At 44.8% G+C, this 19,507-nt stretch overlaps 2 protein-coding genes across 4 annotated transcripts in view; one reads left to right on the top strand and one right to left on the bottom strand.

The window, feature by feature from the left end:
• Positions 1-19,475, top strand: part of LOC130168224 (neurofibromin) — a 73,067-nt gene extending 53,592 nt beyond the window's left edge. For all 3 annotated transcript variants that reach the window (XM_056374912.1, XM_056374913.1, XM_056374911.1), the window contains 22 exons: positions 2,194-2,626; positions 2,731-3,071; positions 3,764-3,966; positions 5,007-5,200; positions 5,273-5,413; positions 7,291-7,570; positions 7,683-7,897; positions 8,184-8,245; positions 8,339-8,480; positions 9,454-9,555; positions 9,856-9,996; positions 10,676-10,802; positions 10,939-11,070; positions 11,294-11,429; positions 12,285-12,445; positions 12,897-13,019; positions 13,093-13,211; positions 13,294-13,394; positions 13,801-13,943; positions 14,038-14,084; positions 14,604-14,820; positions 15,692-19,475. In XM_056374912.1, the coding sequence (XP_056230887.1) occupies positions 2,194-2,626; positions 2,731-3,071; positions 3,764-3,966; positions 5,007-5,200; positions 5,273-5,413; positions 7,291-7,570; positions 7,683-7,897; positions 8,184-8,245; positions 8,339-8,480; positions 9,454-9,555; positions 9,856-9,996; positions 10,676-10,802; positions 10,939-11,070; positions 11,294-11,429; positions 12,285-12,445; positions 12,897-13,019; positions 13,093-13,211; positions 13,294-13,394; positions 13,801-13,943; positions 14,038-14,084; positions 14,604-14,820; positions 15,692-15,834 (3,703 nt within the window). In that variant the 3' untranslated portion in view covers positions 15,835-19,475. The remainder of the gene's footprint in view (positions 1-2,193; positions 2,627-2,730; positions 3,072-3,763; positions 3,967-5,006; positions 5,201-5,272; positions 5,414-7,290; positions 7,571-7,682; positions 7,898-8,183; positions 8,246-8,338; positions 8,481-9,453; positions 9,556-9,855; positions 9,997-10,675; positions 10,803-10,938; positions 11,071-11,293; positions 11,430-12,284; positions 12,446-12,896; positions 13,020-13,092; positions 13,212-13,293; positions 13,395-13,800; positions 13,944-14,037; positions 14,085-14,603; positions 14,821-15,691) is intronic.
• On the bottom strand, positions 173-6,541 carry LOC130168227 (uncharacterized). Its single transcript, XM_056374917.1, has 3 exons — positions 6,220-6,541; positions 1,851-2,017; positions 173-1,667 (listed from the first exon to the last, which is right to left on the bottom strand). The coding sequence occupies exon 3, from the start codon at positions 1,655-1,657 to the stop codon at positions 995-997; it is 663 nt and encodes a 220-aa protein (XP_056230892.1). The 5' UTR covers positions 1,658-1,667; positions 1,851-2,017; positions 6,220-6,541; the 3' UTR covers positions 173-994.
• Positions 19,476-19,507: the final 32 nt, after the last annotated feature.

Genomic DNA, 19,507 nt, shown 5'->3' with positions numbered 1-19,507 from the left:
GAGCTTACTTCAATATAAATATCAATAATTTCCATATCTGTCTATAATGTTACCACTCTTACCACTAGTCACTGTGCAGTTACGTGTATGAGTCACAAGTATGAGCAGCCATTGACCATGTATTGTATGCCTTCATGCCCTTTAACAGCAGGATTGATAGAAACACAAGAAATTTAAACAATGCAAAAATCCATTTATTTAAACCCTGACACTTTAACTAGTTCTTTTTTGTACACAGCAGTTTTGAAAGAGCAGTAGCATTACACAGTCTTCAGTACAGGTAAGAGGTCATAGATAGTTAATACAAGGACTGTTAGCAGACATTGGACCCAACTATCTAACCATCATTTCTCCACACAAGATCACATCTAGGAAGAGATCCTGGGATCTCTGTGATAATTGAAACATGTGCTGATATACTGGTTTGTCTTTGTTAAATTATTGTGTTTACTCATTTATGTTTTAAAACTGCAGCATTTCATGTTAGATATGCTGCAGTTACAAGTTATGTTTAACTAATTGTCATGAAAAATGTACACCTCACTTTTTAAAAGTATTTGTTACCTGTGTGTAACACTTGACCTGTTGGCTGTGTTCCTCTTGACCAAAGACAGGAAGTACAGTAGAGTACAGTAAAGTACAGTAGAGTACAGTGGAGCACAACAGAATACAGTAAAGTACAGTGGAATCCAGTAAAGTACAGTGGAGTACACCAATCTTGTAAAGTTGTTAACTTGTTCTTATATATAATATATATATAACATTTCACTACTTTGGTGTCTTTTCTTCTGTGAAATAAAGGTTTCGTTGAAAAATCTATTTCTTTGTCGCCAAGGTTTCCAAAAACAGTAGTTTTTCAGTATGGGCTTAGGGTTTAGTTAAATTGTGTAATAAATTGGAAAGAAACAAACATGCTAAGTTAAAGCAAAGCTCATTAGCTGAACTGACTGGCTGCTGTTTTATCTTGACTGAAGAGTTTACTGAGGTTATCTCCTCACACAACAAGGGGCATGTCCTCCAGATCCCTGGGAACCTCCAGACAGGAGTCCCTGGAACTGGCACACTGCATCTCACTGGCCCTCTCTTCTGGGTCAAAAGCCATCGCCGTGGCCCCTTCCTCAAGTCCCACCCCAGCCTCTTCCTTCACCCCTTGTATTTTAGCGTGCCTCTCTTCCTCCATCTCGCTTTGTGCTCTCACCTCCTCTAGCACAACACTGGCGTCGCACGGCCCAACCATTCCTCCAACCTCTGGCTGATCAATGTCCCAGTAGCTTGCACGGCTCACCAGGTCCATGTTAGACCGGGAGGCTCGGGGGGCATAAACCCGGCGCTGAATGTGGCAGACCTGACATGCCAATACCACAGTGGCAACCAGAAGGCAGACAATCAGCCCCCCTGCTGAACCTATAGCAACCAGACCCATCTCAGTGTCGATTAAGCAGTCAGCACGAGTGCCATTGCTGTCTGTATCCGGAGAGTTTGTGTGGTCAGTAGTAGTGAGGCTGGTCTCCATGGAATGGACTGAGCTGCCACTGGGTTCTTTTGTTGTGTATGTATTTGTCTGCATGGTTGAAGAACCTTGTCCTGCATCAGCAGGACAGAATGGCAGCTGGTTGAGCAGGAGAAACAGCCAGAGGGATGTTCTGGTTCCGTCCATTGTGCTCTCTCTGAAATCAAGACAGTGTTACAAAGATTAAATCAAGAATGTCGGCTCATTTACAGCCTGTTTATGGTGAATTTAAATCACTCTCAAATCACTGAATCAGAATCAAAGGTTACTTTGCCTCTTAAAGATTTATCACGTTCAACAAGAACAGGTTTCGCCACATGATCATATTTACAACACTTACTTGAAGTAGTCTTCGGCCGTAGTCTTGATGGAGAAATGGAGTCAGGTACCTGCTGCACAGATGCAGTGTCAAGATGCTCTGAACTCACTTCCTGACCCCCTCTCTGGGTCTTCACTGCTCTGGTTATTTCAGGGTCTCTGGTCTGATACTGCAGAGGTTGAAAAGCTCTTACAAGAAAAGAGATAAAAAAAGAAGTTTCTCAGAAACCGGAACAAATGATGCTATGAACAATTCAAGACAGGCTCATGTGCACAGAACTCACGTCAACCCAATGATACATAATTTACTACAGAGAGCCTGAATTTAAATTAATTAAATTTTTTTTTTAATCTCCTTTCTTTAGGTTCAAAACAGGCCAGATCAATGGTGACCTGCTCATCTACCATGTCCTCCTTACCCTCAAACCCTACTATGCTAAGCCCTATGAGATAGTAGTGGACTTGACACATGTAGGACCCAGCAATCGCTTCAAGACCGACTTCCTATCCAAGTGGTTTGTGGTCTTTCCTGGCTTCGCCTATGAGAATGTAGCAGCTGTTTATGTCTACAACTGCAACACCTGGGTGAGGGAGTACACCAAGTACCACGAACGTCTACTGACAGGCCTGAAGGGCAGCAAGCGTCTCCAGTTCATCGACTCTCCAGCTAAGTTGGCCGAGCACATTGAACCCGACCAACAGAAGCTGCCTGCGGCCACACTTACCCTGGAAGAAGACCTGAAAGTGTTCCACAATGCCCTCAAGCTGGCCCACAAAGATACCAAGGTCTCAATAAAGGTGAGCATGTAGCCATAGCAGTTGTTCTAAAAGGTGCTGACCTAAAAGGTTAGTAAACTCATTAGAGAAATTCTCCTTAAACAACGTATTTCCTTGTTGATCAGGTGGGTTCGACAGCAGTTCAGGTGACCTCGGCTGAACGGACCCGTGTCCTCGGCCAGCCGGTCTTCCTCAACGATGTCTACTACGCCTCAGAGATTGAGGAGATTTGTCTGGTGGACGAGAGCCAGTTCACCCTCACCATGGCCAACCAGGGCACACCGCTCACATTCATGCACCAGGAGTGTGACGCCATCGTCCAGTCCATAATCCACATCCGGACACGCTGGGAGCTGTCACAGCCAGATTCCATCCCACAGCACACCAAGATCCGACCCAAAGATGTTCCTGGCACTCTGCTGAACATCGCTCTGCTCAACCTGGGCAGCTCTGACCCCAGCCTCAGGTCAGTCCTGCAGGGCCTGCATACTTATTCTAGGAAATAGTCTTAGCAGGTCTAATGAAACAGGTGGGGCTGTAGAAAAAAATAGGGTCTGATCCAAGTAGTAATTTCTGCTGTGAACTCTGAACTCCAATCTCTTCTCAGACAAAACTGTTCAGAATCTGTGGTGTCAAGATTCATAGTTACCATCGCTTCAAATCATTACTGCAAATGTAAAATTACCTTTTACCTTTTTGTTTTTTTAGCAAAGTTGACACACAGGTTGAGTAAGATTATAATATGTGGCCAAAGGTATATGCACACCTGAGCATTATACCTGTACTAAACATGTGATTTGAAAACCACAGGTGTGAAATGCTCCCATTCAGTCATCAGGGGTCTGATCACAGTTGAGGCTTTGTGGTACTGGGAAAACCATTTCGTCATCAACCTGCTTTATGCATGAGGACATTGTCATGTTGAAAAACGCAAACTGCCGAACTGGTCTGGAACTACAGTCCCAGACCAGGAATGACAGACAGGACAGAACTGCATGTAGTTTGTGAAGGTTCATGGTTTTGAACATTGAACTTAAACTTGACTTTCACATTTAAGAGAAGTTATTATTATTCTATCAGGGGGAAAAGACAACTGAGGAAACACTGTTTTTGTACTACAGAGCTTAACACCTGACACCAGACTTTTCCTTTTCACAGGTCTGCGGCTTATAATCTGCTGTGTGCTTTGACCTGCACCTTCAACCTCAAGATAGAGGGCCAGCTCCTCGAGACGTCTGGCCTCTGCATCCCAGCCAACAACACCCTCTTCATAGTGTCCATCAGCAAGACTCTGGCTGCCAATGAGCCACATCTGACTCTGGAGTTTCTGGAGGAGTGTATCTCAGGCTTCAGCAAGTCCAGTGAGTCCACTGAGTATATACACTGTCATACACACTGTCATACACACTGTCATACACACTGTCATACACACTGTCATATACACTGTCATATACACTGTCATACACACTGTCATACACACTGTCAATGACGTTAGAGCTCATCGATACTACAGTCTTTAAAATGTTGAATACAAGGTTTCAGTACCCATCTCTACACACCCACACTCTGTGATTCATGTTAGACTTACAGGTTAGGGTTACTCATAAAAAGGTTATGAGCTGAGCTGGAGAGGAAATTAGACCAGTCCCTGATCTTATATCAGCACTATGAACCCTTACAGCTGAGCACCAGCAGCCTCAGATAGGTGATGCTTAAAGCCTTGAGCTCCCTCTGAGGAGCCTGAACACAAACTAGTGAGGACAGATGTCTAAGTTAATGAAGTTCTCTTCATTAGTTCTGTAAAGTCATCAGAGGAAAGACTCAGTGCCTTTTACATTATGTGAAGCAGATGTCATTAGTGTGTCAGCTGTTGCTTAATGTTTACAAAAAGCTTAAGCTGCTGCTTTATTTGACCTTCATGGTCTGAACTTTCTGTCACTCTCATGTTTATGTTGAACCCACCCTATTTAAAACAATGTGTAATAACACACACTGTGTGTCTGTGGTTACATAAACTAAACATGATAAACTATAATATACTATAATTGTTCATTTCTGAGTGTGTTAAAGAGGATCCTACATTTCCCATAATGCAACCAGTAGTATCATTTTGTTAGACCCTCCCTGTGTCTCCAAGCCCAAACTGAGATAATCCTGATGACTGAATTATTTTCTCAGACTCCTCCTGCACAGCTGTAGAAGATGAACACATGAAGCATGAAGAACAGTGATGAGGAAAATGACTAAGTGATCAGTGAATCAGTATCTAAAGATGTTAAAAGACAGAGTTTAGTGGAGAGAAGCCAGAGATGAAAAGAAAAGACGCTGAACTTGTCTGATCCTTGTGTCATAAAGAATAAAGCAACAGCTGGTTCAGGGTGTGGTTGTTGATCTGTTGCAGGTATTGAGCTGAAGCACCTCTGTCTGGAGTACATGACACCCTGGCTGCTCAACCTGGTTCGCTTCTGTAAGCACAACGACGACGCCAAGCGCCAGCGCGTCACTGCTATTCTGGACAAACTCATCACCATGACCATCAATGAGAAGCAGATGTATCCCTCCATACAAGCCAAGATCTGGGGCAGCCTGGGCCAGGTGAGTCACCATGGCAACAGTCTGAGTAACAGTGTCTGGATTCAGCCTCTAACTGTGTCACCGTGTCTGCAGATCACAGACCTGTTGGACGTGGTGTTGGACAGCTTCATTAAGACCAGTGCTACAGGAGGCCTGGGCTCCATCAAAGCAGAGGTCATGGCTGACACTGCCGTGGCTCTGGCTTCAGGGAACGTCAAACTGGTGTCCAGCAAGGTGAGCCAATGTCACCTGTGCGCCGCAGGTTCTGGAGTTCATGTCACTTTACTGTTGTAATATCTCTGAACATTTCATCATGTTTTCACCAAGATAAACCGCTGTCAGACAGGTTCATCACCGTTCACCAGCCAGCTCTCCGCCACATGTCCCGTGTGTGTGTGTGTGTGTGTGTGTGTGTGTGTGTGTGTGTGTGTGTGTGTGTGTGTGTGTGTGTGTGTGTGTGTGTGTGGTGTGTGTGTGTGTGTGTGTGTGTGTGTGTGTATGTGTGTGTGTGTGTGTGTGTGTGTGTGTGTGTGTGTGTGTGTGCCTGATGCTGTCAGTGTGTATTGAACTAAAATGAGTGCAGCAGACAGAAGGGGAGGAAAAGACATAGCAGCAATAACAACCACATGATTTCCTGGTTCAGGCCAAAAATACAAAAATACACATGCCCATAATGCACTGGGGCTGAATGACTCGTTCAGCTCTCATGCTATTTTGGTAAAAACAGCAGATCTTTATTCCCCCCCGAGCAGTTTAGTTTCACATCTTGAGTCTCTGTACACACACCATTCTCGTACAGTTGGACTGAGCATTGTAGACAACACACTTCAAATCTTTCTACGTTTGAGTGATATGTTCCAGATTGTCCAAGTAAAGTAAAATATAAAAGCTACGTTGAACAACATTAAAACAACATTAACATCAGTCCTGACATGGTTTTATGAGTTATAGCTAGAAGTATATTTATAGCTTTATAGAATTCTGCACCAAGTGAAATGAAATATAGACTAATAATAACGATAAATAATGATTTTACTTACTAATGAAGAAATGAGTCCAGAGCTGTGAACATCTCCTGACTTAGAGAATCCAAAGAGACAAACTCATCCACTCACTGTCCATCATCTGTGTGCTCTCAGATAAACAAACACAACATACACAGACAGACAAAGAAGAGCCAGGCCCTGGCTCCTATTATGGCACAGCATCACTGAATAGTGTCCATTGTGAAGATTGTTGACTAAGAAAATACGGTCAGTGTTTAACTGTAAGTCCTGCTGCCTTCAGTCAGTTACTGTAGTTTCACCAGAGTGTCCATCTGATTTTAAGAAAGTCAAATCAACAAGCGAACACGTGTGTTGGAGCCAACATGAAAATTAATGCTGGTGTTATCCACAGGGTTACTGTATGATGTCATGGCAGGACAGCCTACTGAGCACAATGGACTCTTGTCTGGTGCTCTTGAACTCTCTGCCACCAAGACTTGAATAAAAGCTGTTTCTAACGGGTTATAACCGCGGTCAGTTGGTCATACGTATCAGCTCCGTGTCCAGAGATGTGTCCCTTCACTGAGCATCAGTTCAGTCTGTGACGTCCTTAAAGGGTTTGATCAAAACATGACTGGAGTTTCACTGCAGCTCCTCCATGATGATGATGATGTCTGATCTGAACTTCTTTACATGTGAAGCTTCAGGAAGGTGACAGCATCAAGCTGAAGATGATGTGAACTAAAGCTTTTTCAGTTAAATCTGCTCTAATCATTTTAAATCAACAATGGACCAATAATGTGCAATGTCAAAAAGGTCGACTGGTCATTACCATCATCATCACCTCTGGTCTACTCAGAGTTTTTAGCCTCTTTCAGCGCAGACAAGCCTCCGTCCTCCACCTGCTGAACATCAGATGTTTCCTCAGGAGTTATAGTTACATATTAAAGTACAGTTAACAATAAACAGTAGTGAAGCAGTCACTGTTTTGCATTGAGACTCTGCCATTTGTCCTGAGCTGGTTCATTGAACTTCCAGCTGAGTGTTGTTTTATTCATCATGTTGAGGACGACCTGAGACGTTCAGCTCTGGGATGTTTGTCTGTGTCTCTCTGTTCTCTGGCAGGTGATTGGTCGAATGTGTAAGATCATAGACAAGACGTGCCTGTCGCCAACGCCCACACTGGAGCAGCATCTGATGTGGGACGACATCGCCATCTTGGCACGCTACATGCTCATGCTGTCCTTCAACAACTCACTGGATGTCGCAGCCCACCTGCCCTACCTGTTCCACGTGGTGACCCTGCTGGTCGCCACAGGGCCGTTGTCCCTCAGGGCCTCCACCCACGGTTTGGTCATCAACATCATCCATTCCCTCTGCACCTGCTCTCAGCTCAACTTCAGTGGTGAGGACTGACTCAGTGTCGAGTGACTCAGCCTTTTGTTACTGTCCTGCAGCTTGTGTCTAGGTGACAGCGGAGCTCACACAGTTAAATGTTGCTGTGTTGTTGATTTCAGAGGAGACGAAGCAGGTCCTGAGGCTGAGCCTGACTGAGTTCTCCCTGCCCAAGTTTTACCTGCTGTTCGGCATCAGCAAAGTCAAGTCAGCTGCGGTCATCGCCTTCCGCTCCAGCTATAGAGACCGCTCCTTCTCCCCGGGCTCGTACGAGAGGGAGACGTTTGCCCTGTCCTCCCTGGAGACGGTCACTGAGGCGCTGCTGGAGATCATGGAGGTTTCTCAGCCCTGCTCTGTTCCCTCAGTTTGTTTCACACAGGAGATCCAGCAGAGACATGACGCTAATACAAACCTGTCTCCACCAGTAACAGTTTCTGTATTTTCTTCTGGTTAAAAACTTCATTTGACTGTAGAACTAAACAAGATGAATTATAATGATGATCTAGGTTAAAAAACTGAGTACTGAATGGGAGGTCTACCTGTGTTTACTTGCTCAGGTTTGAGGGTGCAGTGTTTCTATTTGTTTTAGACATGTCACATCTCTCTGTGTCGTCTGTCCTCAGGCCTGTATGAGGGACATCCCTGCCTGCAAGTGGTTGGACCAGTGGACTGAGCTGGCTCAGAAGTATGACCGTCCTCCGTCCTGTCTCGTTGCGTCTGTGCTGAGAACACAGATGTGCAGCGTGGATCATACGTGTTTGTGTGTGTTTGATTCCAGGTTTGCGTTTCAGTACAACCCGTCTCTGCAGCCCAGAGCGCTGGTGGTGTTCGGCTGCATCAGCAAGAGAGTGAGCCACGGTCAGATCAAACAGATCATCCGCATCCTGAGCAAGGCCAGCCCCCTGCTGAGCATCGACCGGGTGAGTCACTGTCCTGTGTGTCCATGTCCTCATGTCCACATGTCCTCATGTCCTCATGTCCTCATATCTACATGTTCACATGTCCTCATGTCTACATGTTCACATGTCCTCATGTCCACATGTTCACATGTCTACATGTTCACATGTCCACATGTTCACATGTCCTCATGTTCACATGTCTACATGTCCTCATGTCCACATGTTCACATGTCCTCATGTTCACATGTCCTCATGTCTACATGCTCACATGTCCTCATGTCTACATGTTCACATGTCCTCATGTCCACATGTTCCCATGTCCTCATGTCCACATGTTCACATGTCTACATGTTCACATGTCCTCATGTCCACATGTTCACATGTCTACATGTTCACATGTCCACATGTTCACATGTCCTCATGTTCACATGTCTACATGTTCACATGTCCTCATGTCTACATGTCCACATGTCCTCATGTCTACACGTCCTCATGTCCACACGTCCTCATGTCCACATGTCCTCATGTCCACACTTTCTCATGTCCACACGTCCTCATGTCCACATGTCCTCATGTCCACATGTTCTCATGTCCACACGTCCTCATGTCCTCATGTCCACATGTCCTCATGTCCACATGTCCTCATGTCTACATGTTCACATGTCCTCATGTCCACATGTCCTCATGTCCAAAAGTCCTCATGTCCACACGTTTTCATGTTCACATGTCCTCATGTCCACATGTCCTCATGTCCACATGTCTACATGTCCTGTGAAACTGTAAACAGAAGCATGATGGTTGTAATTAGGCTCATTAGAGTCATGACACAGTTTTCAGTTGATGCATGTTTCCATGGTTACTGTGTTTCATTAAATCAGTGAATCCTCAGTTCAAATCTGCTTCCTTCCGTCATATTCTGAATTTATATATAAGGTGTCACTGTCCCTCTCCCTTTCTCTCCCCCCTGCTCCCTCCCTCCCCCACCTCATCTCAGGGTCTGGAGAGCTGTCTGAAGGGACCAGACAACTACAACAGCCAAGTGTTGATAGAAGCCACAGTCATTGCTCTGACCAAGCTGCAGCCTCTTCTCAGTAAGGTAACTAACACCCAGTGAGATCACCTGGTTCATCACTACTGAAAAGTACAGTCATCTGAAGGAGAATATCTGTGCTAAGCTAGATGTTAAGCTAAAGCTAATATTATAATTATGTTTGTTAACAGTCGTGACTCTGAACTCTTCTCTTAGGTGTTTGGCTTTTATTCGTGTCCAACCTTTCCCTCTGTGTGTGTGTGTGTGTGTGTGTGTGTGTGTGTGTGTGTGTGTGTGTGTGTGTGTGTGTGTGTGTGTGTGTGTGTGTGTGTGTGTGTGTGTGCGTGCATGTGTGTGCGTGCACAGGAGTCTCCCATGCACAAAGCTCTGTTCTGGGTGGCAGTAGCTGTGCTGCAGCTGGATGAAGTCAACCTGTACTCTGCAGGAACCGCCCTGCTGGAGCAGAACCTCCACACTCTGGACACAATGCGCGTCTTCAATGACAAAGTAAACACACACTGTTAGCTGTTAGCCTCTACACTCTTGCTGTAGTGAGCGGTGTATTTAAACAGTAACTTCTTACTTACTATGTACAGTCTGACACACTTCATCATACTGTAAATGTAAGTGATATTTTGACCTTGTGAGTGTTGTTTTGTTACTTGATGAGTTGATGGAGAGTTGACAGTTGCCATAGTGATTGAGTTCAACATGAGGAGTAAAGAGGTGAAGAAGAATAATGAGGCAATATCAGAAGGACATCAGAGTTATTGGTTTAAAAAAGTCAACAGTTAGAAAAACACAGGACAGAAAAAACTCTTTATGACTGTACAGCAAGTCAAGAATCCTCTCCAGGATGTTTCCTACAAGACTAGAAACTTCGAGGATTCACCATCAGATGTAAACCTCAACAACAGAAACATACACAAAGAAACAGGAAGTGGAACAAAGTTCTGTGGAAATAAAAGTCCACCTCCTCTGTCAAACATTGGGCTTCTTCTGGCTCCACTTGTATTTACTGATGATTTCACTGCTGATAGAAGTTACATGGTGAATGTAGAGGTGAAGCTGTGGGGGAGTCTCTGGCTCTAAGACTTTTTATTTTATTAAAGGTGAAGATTTATATCTGTCCAGTTACTGCGGATACAGTGAATGTTTTTCTAATGATGACACTTCTGTCTTTCAGAGTCCAGAGGAAGTGTTCATGGAGATCAGACGTCCTTTAGAATGGCACTGTAAACAGATGGATCACTTTGTGGGCCTCAACTTTAGTACCAACTTCAACTTTGCCCTGGTGGGACACCTGCTCAAAGGTGAAGCAGCTGCTGATGGAGATCAGTCACATTTAGAAAAAAAAACTAGCCTGTGGCTTGTGTGTTTCTAAATTTTTGTGTCACACACATGTGGACCAGTGTCTTGTCCTTGACTGTCTCTAACCCGCGTCTCTAGGCTACAGGCACCCATCCCCCACCACAGTAGCGAGGACAGTGAGAATCCTGCACACACTGTTGGCTCTCATCAGCAAACATCTGAAATGTGACAAATTTGAGGTCAACACCCAGAGTGTGGCTTATCTGGCTGGTATGTAACACGCTGTTTACACATCCTGTTCTGTCACTGAAGAAACATGATCTTAGTATGAAACATTTGACCATTTGAGCATTTACCAGCAGCTACTTTCATTTCATGTGGGTGAGGGTCTTTACTTCCAGAGCAGGTGTATGAAGCAGGTGTTGGTGAGTATGTGGTTCTGTGGGTTGGGGTCTGCCCTCATCATTGTTACTTCCCTGTTGTTTTAATGCAGCTCTGCTCACTGTGTCTGAGGAGGTCCGAAGTCGCTGCAGCCTCAAACACAGGAAGTCACTACTGATCTCTGACCTGTCCGTGGACCCGGTGCCCATGGACACCTACTCCAGTCACATCAATGATCCCAGCTTCAGGTGAGCTGCTGAACAGAGCGGGAAACCAGGGAGGCAGACTGATGCAGACTTCTTTTTTCAGTAGTATTCTGCTTTTGACTTTTTTGGTACCGTTACAATCCTGAGCTGCCAGGGAGTCGGGGGGGGCGAGGGGGCAAGGCCAAAATAACAAACACAATCACCCCACAAAAGAAAAGGTTATAATACGGACCTCTCAAAAACAGGAGAAAAATGGGCTTAAAACAAAATAGCAGCCCCCAAACCGCACAGGGCCTTCTTGGTTGTAACCAGTACAACTCAAATCATTCAAACAATTTATCAAACAAACACATTTAGATAAAGTAGGGTGGCGGGTACAAAGATTGATCTCAGTACAACACTCCTTAAAGCCAGCTGTGACCCTGATGCAGCTGATTCCTTTTTTCCCTCTCTGGTCTCTAAAACTGAACCTGACCTCAGTCTGTAGATGTAAGAGGAGGTGGTGTGATGTGGAGTCACCTGTCACCTGATCTCCAGCAGCTTCAGTTAAGCTGATGCCAGAGTGAACCATCTCTGTCTCAACCATGTATTAAAGGAGATTATCAAGAGGCTCTGTTTGGAAACTCTCCAGTTCTTTGGTGACGGGTCAACTGGACTTTACTGTGTTTACCTCTTAGCATCAGCATGCTAGCATTTAGCTTTAAGTACCACTGTGTCTAAGTACAGCCTCACAGAGCTTCAGTTATGCAGCATTAAAACAAACACAGATAATAATAACCACAGGTTGTTTGTTTAAGTCTGATGATTGAAGAAAAGTGAGAATGTGTCAGTTTGGTTCGTATCATCATTGTTCAGGTTTTAGTTTTTAAATGAGTCACACTGTCCCTTCGCCTTCAGGACTCTGCGAGAGACTCAGCCGTGGACGTCACCTCAGGTTTCAGAGCGCTACCTTTCGGCCCACCACTACCCCACAGTGGGTCAGATCAGCCCACGGACACGCAAGTCCATGAGCCTGGACATGGGTCAGCCCTCACAGGCCAACACCAAGAAGCTCCTGGGTAAGATTGATCCCCGAGCTCTTCACAGGACAAGTCCGTTTGATTTATACAAACCATGGCAGAAGTCATCACAGGCCGGTTTTCATGTAGAGCAGGTCCAGACCCAACTTTTCCCCACCAGCAGCACGGAGTGACAGTGGAGAGGAAAAACTCCCTCGTGGTGGGTAAGAGAGAGAGAGACGGGGAGAGAAACAGAGCCAGCTCTAATGATAAGCTTCTCGAAAGAGGACAGTTTGAAGCCTGGTCTTAAATGTAGAGAGGGAGTCTTCTTCCTCACCCCAGACTGGGATCTGGTTCCACAGGAGAGGAGCCTAATAGCTGAAGACTGGAGAGTTCTGCTTGAATAACAGGGAACTGTGAGCTCTTTAAGATTTGATGGTGATGTTTCTTCAGGAGAACCATGTTACACCTCCAGACGTTAATGTATTTGCTGTGTTTGTTTGTTGGCCAGGAACAAGGAAGAGCTTTGATCATCTCATATCAGACTCCAAAGCACCAAAGAGACCAGAGATGGAGTCGGGGATGACCACTCCCCCCAAGATGAGGCGTGTAGCAGAGAACGACTACGAGATCGGTGAGAGTGGATTCATGTCCTGATGAATCTGATGGAGATATTTGATGTTAATGCCTCTATGTTGTAATTACAGAGACACAGAGAATTGGAAACTCTCACCTTCGTAAAGTGTCTGTATCAGAGTCCAACGTTCTCCTGGATGAGGAGGTGTTGACTGACCCAAAGATCCAGGCTCTGCTGCTCACTGTGCTGGTGAGGAACCAGTATGAACTGTTCACAGCCAGTTCAAACCAGTGAACATGACTGATATTAATCAAATGACTCTGATTTTCAGGCTACGCAGGTCAAATACACCACTGATGACTTTGACCAGCGGATTCTGTACGAGTACTTGGCTGAAGCGAGCGTCGTCTTCCCAAAGGTTTTCCCAGTTGTGTAAGTAGCAGCTTGTGGCCTCTCTCTTGGTTCGGTTGTAAGACTCCAGTCAGACTCCAGTCAGACCGGAGGGGGCGGGCCACGTTGAAATCAACAGTGCTGCTGTATGAACCATTCTGTCTAGTCAGATCAGGTTCAGGGCAGTCGGGGGCTGAGCTGCTGCTCTGAAGTTGACATTAACATTTTAACTGAGTCTGCATAGCAGGTTTATATATATTTATAAGTCTACTGTATGAACCCTGCTGTGGGTTGGCCTCACATCAACCATCAGGTTAACAACCCGTCAGCTGCAAGTCAAAGTCTAAAAATACTGTTAGGTCAGTGTGTCGTTTCCACAGTTGCACAGTATGAGCACACAATATACACGGACTCAACAGAATGTGTGTGTGTGTTTGAACGTCCTCAGCCACAACCTGCTGGACTCCAAGATCAACACTGTGCTGTCCATGTGCCAAGACACCAACCTCCTGAACCCCGTCCACGGCATCGTCCAGAGTGTGGTGTACCATGAGGAGTCGCCCCCCCAGTACCAGCCCTCCTATTTACAAAGTAATACACATTCTGTACAGGACAAGTAGAAGTAGTCCCTAAATGATTTACTAAAGCTGTGAAGGTTAACTGAACCCCCCCCCCCCCTTCACAGGCTTTGGCTTTAATGGACTCTGGAGGTTTGCCGGACCTTTCTCCAAGGTATGAAGGAATTTTTCCTCTGGTCATTTCTCATTCTCTCTCAGCCACACTGCAGAAGACCACACACACACACACACACACACAGCCGTAGCACAGTGTAGTCTCCAGCTGTTTCTAGATAAAAACTTGATGATGAGAACTTGTCGTGTACAGTTCATTCAGAAAGTCGTTTATTTTAAAATGAAAAGAAATTGTTTAAATTAATTTCTCATCAGTTTCTCCTGATTGAAAAAGAGAAAATAGAAGTTTAGGAAGTTTTCAAATTGTCTATATAAGGTCTCACAGCAGATCAGAGCAGAAATCATGAGGAGGAAGAAACAGGCTCCAGAGCTTAGAGACAGGAAACAGGTAGAAAGAAATAGAATCAGGTAGAAACAGGTAGAAAGCCTGAATAAAAACGTGGAACTGTCCAAATCACATCCGCTCATTAGATGACACTGAACATCAGAGCAGCATCAGTGTTGCAGCTGTTGTACTTGTGGTCAGACTGTGTCAACACCTTCCCCTCTGACCCTGCAGCAAACCCAGATCCCGGACTACGCCGAGCTCATAGTTAAGTTTTTGGAGGCGTTGATTGACAGTTACCTGCCGGCAGCTGACGAGGAGCGAGGAGAGGAGCAGCTGAGGACGCCCACCTCCCCCTACCCCCCCACCAGCCAGAGCCAGCTCAGCATCACTGCCAACCTCAACCTGTCCAACTCCATGACCTCACTGGCCACCTCACAGCACTCACCAGGTCTCACACACACACACACACACACACACACACACACACACACACACACACACACACACACACACACACACACACACACACACTAAGCCCCTCCTCCTCCCAGGCTTCCTGTTCTTTGTTAACCCTCAAGCCTCTAAATACAGTCATAGTTCAGTTTCTGTTCGATTATCACTTGACCTCTAGAAACACAGTGAGGAAGTCAGCTGCCTCTGCTGTAGCGCCCCCTGTTGTTTAATCAGTAACATGTTTGATACAGGAGAAGAGTGATTTAGAATCAGTCTTACTTCACATGTTTACTGATGTCATACAAACAATCAGCGTGTAAACGTGTAAAGAATCAGATGATTACAGAGTCTGAGGCTGAAGAATCACATCACATGACTCACCTGTATCATCACCAGAAACACTCTTCAAAAACGCTGTTGGCAACATTTGAATCACAGAAAGACACAAAAAAATCAAACATGCAGGTTGATGCATCTGACTCTGCTCTAGGATCAGTGTCCACACCGATCAGCTGTGAAAGTAAAACAACACAGCTGTTACATCAGAGTCAGGATGTTTTTATTGGAGTAAAACCAGTTGAATATATTGAGGCTGGTGTTACTGACACAGCAGCAGTAAGCTACTCGTCATGTACATGTTGAGATCACTCTCACTCTGCAGCAGGAAATAACTTTTCAGATTTACAGGACTGTGGCGGAAGTTCACTTCTCAGGAAAGTGCTGAAGGATGAAGTGGGCGGTTCACTTTTGGAGCACAAGCCACCAGATGGGAACCAAGTTACACTTTAGATTTAGTCCTGAAGTGGTCACGGACAGTAGATCCAGCTGTTAAACAGTGTCCTGTGTATCCTCCCTGTGTCCTCCAGGTGTGGACAAGGAGAACGTCCAACTTTCCCCCAGCTCTGCTCTTTCCAGCGGGTGTCGCACTCGCCACGGGTCAGCCAGCCAAGTCCAGAAGCAGCGCAGCGCCGGCAGCTTTAAGAGACCCAGCATCAAGAAGATCGTCTGATCAGCGAGAGAACACCTCCCCACGACACCCCACCCCCCTCAACCTCCTCCTCCTCCTTCTCTCCGCCCCTCCCTCATGCTGCACTCCACTAGTTTTTATTTCCTCCTTCTTCCAGCTTGTTGCTTTGGCAGGAGAACGAGGAGGAACATCACACACTTTCTTGTCTTCTTGCCGTGATGGAGATTTTTCTTCAACCCCCAGCACACTACTGCAGCTAGGGACGTCACACGTAAAAGACTGATGGGAACAAGTGTGGACATGAAGGTTCAGTTTGGATGTGGACTGCTCAGTCTGTGTTCAGATCCCTCGGCCTTCCTCACGTTAAACACTCCTGTGTCAGCGAGATGGACCAAATGACAGCAGCGGGGGTGGGGTGGGGTGGGGGGGGTGTTCTGTGAGATGGGTCCTTCTCTCTGGTCCTGCTTGCACGTGCCCCCCCCCCCCCCCCCCCCCTTCCCAGTCTTGTACATATTTTACATAGACAGATTATGTATAACTAGTCCTTAGTGCTAATTTGGATGTTGACGTTTTCTCCATGGTGTGCCTTTGTCAGGGTTTTTCAATGTGTACAATTTGTAAAGTAAGTCAAACCTTGCTGGGGACAAAGAACAGGTACTAATTATGGAGGCAAGCGTCCATATCACCACGAGTTCACACGAGCTGCATCACAACTGGCCTCCAATGATCGTCAAATATACAATCATCCATATACCCTGTTGCCTGAGAGTATTTATCCTGTACAGCTAGATAGTGCTACACAAACGTCTTCTTTCAGACACGTTCAGAGATCACACCAAGAAACACGAGGGAAACAACAGTGTAAATAATTCCCAGCTTTTTCTCTTTGTTTTTTGTGCAGTTGCTTTTATTCAGTTCTTTTTAGTATGAACTGTTTTCAGCAGCTTTTTTATTTGTTTACAAAGTGACAAGGAAAATTGTGTCCTAGGCAATAATCCTCAACTCTCCAACTCCTTCCTCAACCGCCATTTTATTTGTACAGCAAACAGGGAACCTGATGGATTCACATCCAGTGACCATTTGAATAGAAAAGAGGCCACGCACACGCACAGACAGACACAGACACGCACAGACACACGCAGACAGACACACACAGACAGACACAGACAGACAGACAGACACAGACACGCACAGACACACGCAGACAGACACACACAGACAGACACAGACACGCACAGACACACGCAGACAGACACACAGACACACGCAGACAGACACAGACACACACAGACAGACACACGCAGAGAGACGCAGACAGACACACACAGACAGACACACGCAGACAGACACACAGACAGACACACACACAGACAGACATACACAGACACGCAGACACACAGACAGACACACACAGACACACACAGACAGACACACACACACACACACACACAAACAGACAGACAGAAACACACACAGAGACAGACAGACACACACACACACACACACATCACACACACACAGACACACACACACAGACAGAGACACACTAAAATGAGCTTTGACAGTTTGTCATGGACACAGTCGAGAATAAACTCTCACACTTCACATAAGCTAAACATGGTTTGATGTTCTCTAATCATCATCAGCCTGAAATCAAACTTCTGATCAAAGACGTGAACAGGAAACAGAATCTGACTCTTGTGACTAAACTTTACCTTCCGTCGGTGCGAGGTGACTGATACGTCCTTCTGCAGCAGAACCCAACACATCGTCAAACCAAAGACATGTCACTTTGTTTTACTGTCAAATCTGGAGGAAGAGTGTTTAAAAAATATTGGTTGATATATCTATTGGATTTTTTGAAACATGACTGTCACTACTGGCAGAGTTGAATCTGCATTAGTATGGCACAATAATGAAATCTAATAATGCTGTAGAAATGGTCACATGGTTTGTAGTAAACAGGTTTCAACAGGCAGACAGCACCTTCGCAGTGCGTCCTCCGTCCACAGCTCGTTACACACCTATGCATAGCAAGAGTTGAGTGTTGTTGTACGACTCAACTTTGTTTTAGTCAGCGCAGCATCTTCACACGTCTGCTGCTCAGAGTCACACATCTGTCAAGTGTTGGTGTCACTTTACAGATACGTATGTGAATCAGTTCACTACAGATTTCTTCTTGATTTTCTTGTATTGCAGTCACCTTATTTTCTTCTTTCCATGCAGTTTATTCAGTCAACACACATCACTGCATGAACGTTTTCATTAAACACAGCCTCAGAAACAATATTTTGATGTTCAGCCGTAAAGAACGGCATAAAGGGAAGAATGATTTTAAATCTAAAAGGAATAAATTCACTGGTCCACTTTATTGTAGCAGATCAACGGATCCGTGGACTTCCCTCGTTCTCTGTCTTTGACACATTGTCACGAAGAGATTTGCTCTTTTTTTTTGGTGAATCGGGACCAAACCAAGAAATTATGTTTCCAATGCTGAAAAATCATAACATTATTTCAGAGAATTGGATGATTGCTACCCCAGAGTTAGTGTGCCTCAAAGAGCGCACACTTTTCAACAGTCTTTCCTAGAAAGTGTTATTGGTGTAGCTCACAGCTGGACACATGAAAAGTTCAAACCCTGTGTATTTTCACACAGCAGCACACCCGGCCAAATCGCTATATCTAAGCGTGAGTAACTGTCAGCTTGTCTGTTTTGGAAAGTTCTACTGAATCCACTATTAGAACGCTGTTAGACAGTCCAGTTTGAAGCATACAGAGACCTTCAGCTACTGATGTTATTGAACAAATACATGAGACGTGTTAAAGTCCCATTTCATTACAGGTTTTCCAAACTTACTTTAAAAGCTGGACCACACTGATCGGCTGATGTGTTACTTCATGAAACAACAGCCCTCCTGCGCATGTAAATAGGCCTAACCCTAGTTAATAGTGTCAAGCATGGAGTTTCATCTTTTTAAACTGTTAGTCATATTTTGTAACTCACAGGATGTTTGCAGAAGTTATGGATCAGTAGGTCCAGGTTCAAAGGATTTTTGGGATCTAAAGTCAGGGCCGCTGAATCTGTAAAGTTATATTTATTCAGTCTCATTATATATCTTAATCCATTGTCTCTCCTCACCCCTTTCACCGTCTAACTGTTCTAAGCTACACTCCCTGATTTCCTTCAAAGATGCATCCACAAACCCTGAATAACTCAATCAGCGAGTGTACCTTTAACAAAACACAACCAGGAAAAATCTGAAGGCAAGCTTTATTTTGAGCACCGTGTTAGCAGATTGCCATTGTTTCCAGGTTTCAGTTTGACTTGTGTGTGAATGGAAATATTAAGGATTATGTATCCATAACCTCTTAAACAAGTGGTTGACTTGCACTAATTTAAAAACTGTCATGGGTTTGTAAAGAAGAAAAACCTCAAAGTGTGGCATGTTTTATTTGATGTTATGCAAAATCTAATGTCTGTAGAGTATTAGTCTGAGTTTTGTTTTTAATGCAGTATGTGTGACAATTGTAAATATTTTGTGTACAATTTGAGATGGTATATTTACTACACTGTACATACATGTGATATTGTATCATTTTGTTTTTGTAAAGCAGTTAGTTTCTGTATAATAATATACAAATTGAACTATTCCAGTGTTAGTAATAAAATGTTTTGCTCTCCACGTTTGAATCTGTGTGATAAAACACAAACCAG

Source organism: Seriola aureovittata, chromosome 4 (assembly GCF_021018895.1).
Source record: "Seriola aureovittata isolate HTS-2021-v1 ecotype China chromosome 4, ASM2101889v1, whole genome shotgun sequence".
In the NCBI taxonomy this organism is placed as follows: domain Eukaryota; kingdom Metazoa; phylum Chordata; class Actinopteri; order Carangiformes; family Carangidae; genus Seriola; species Seriola aureovittata.
The sequence above is the reverse complement of the archived record's forward strand: the minus strand, read 5'-3'. Positions and strand labels throughout refer to the sequence as shown.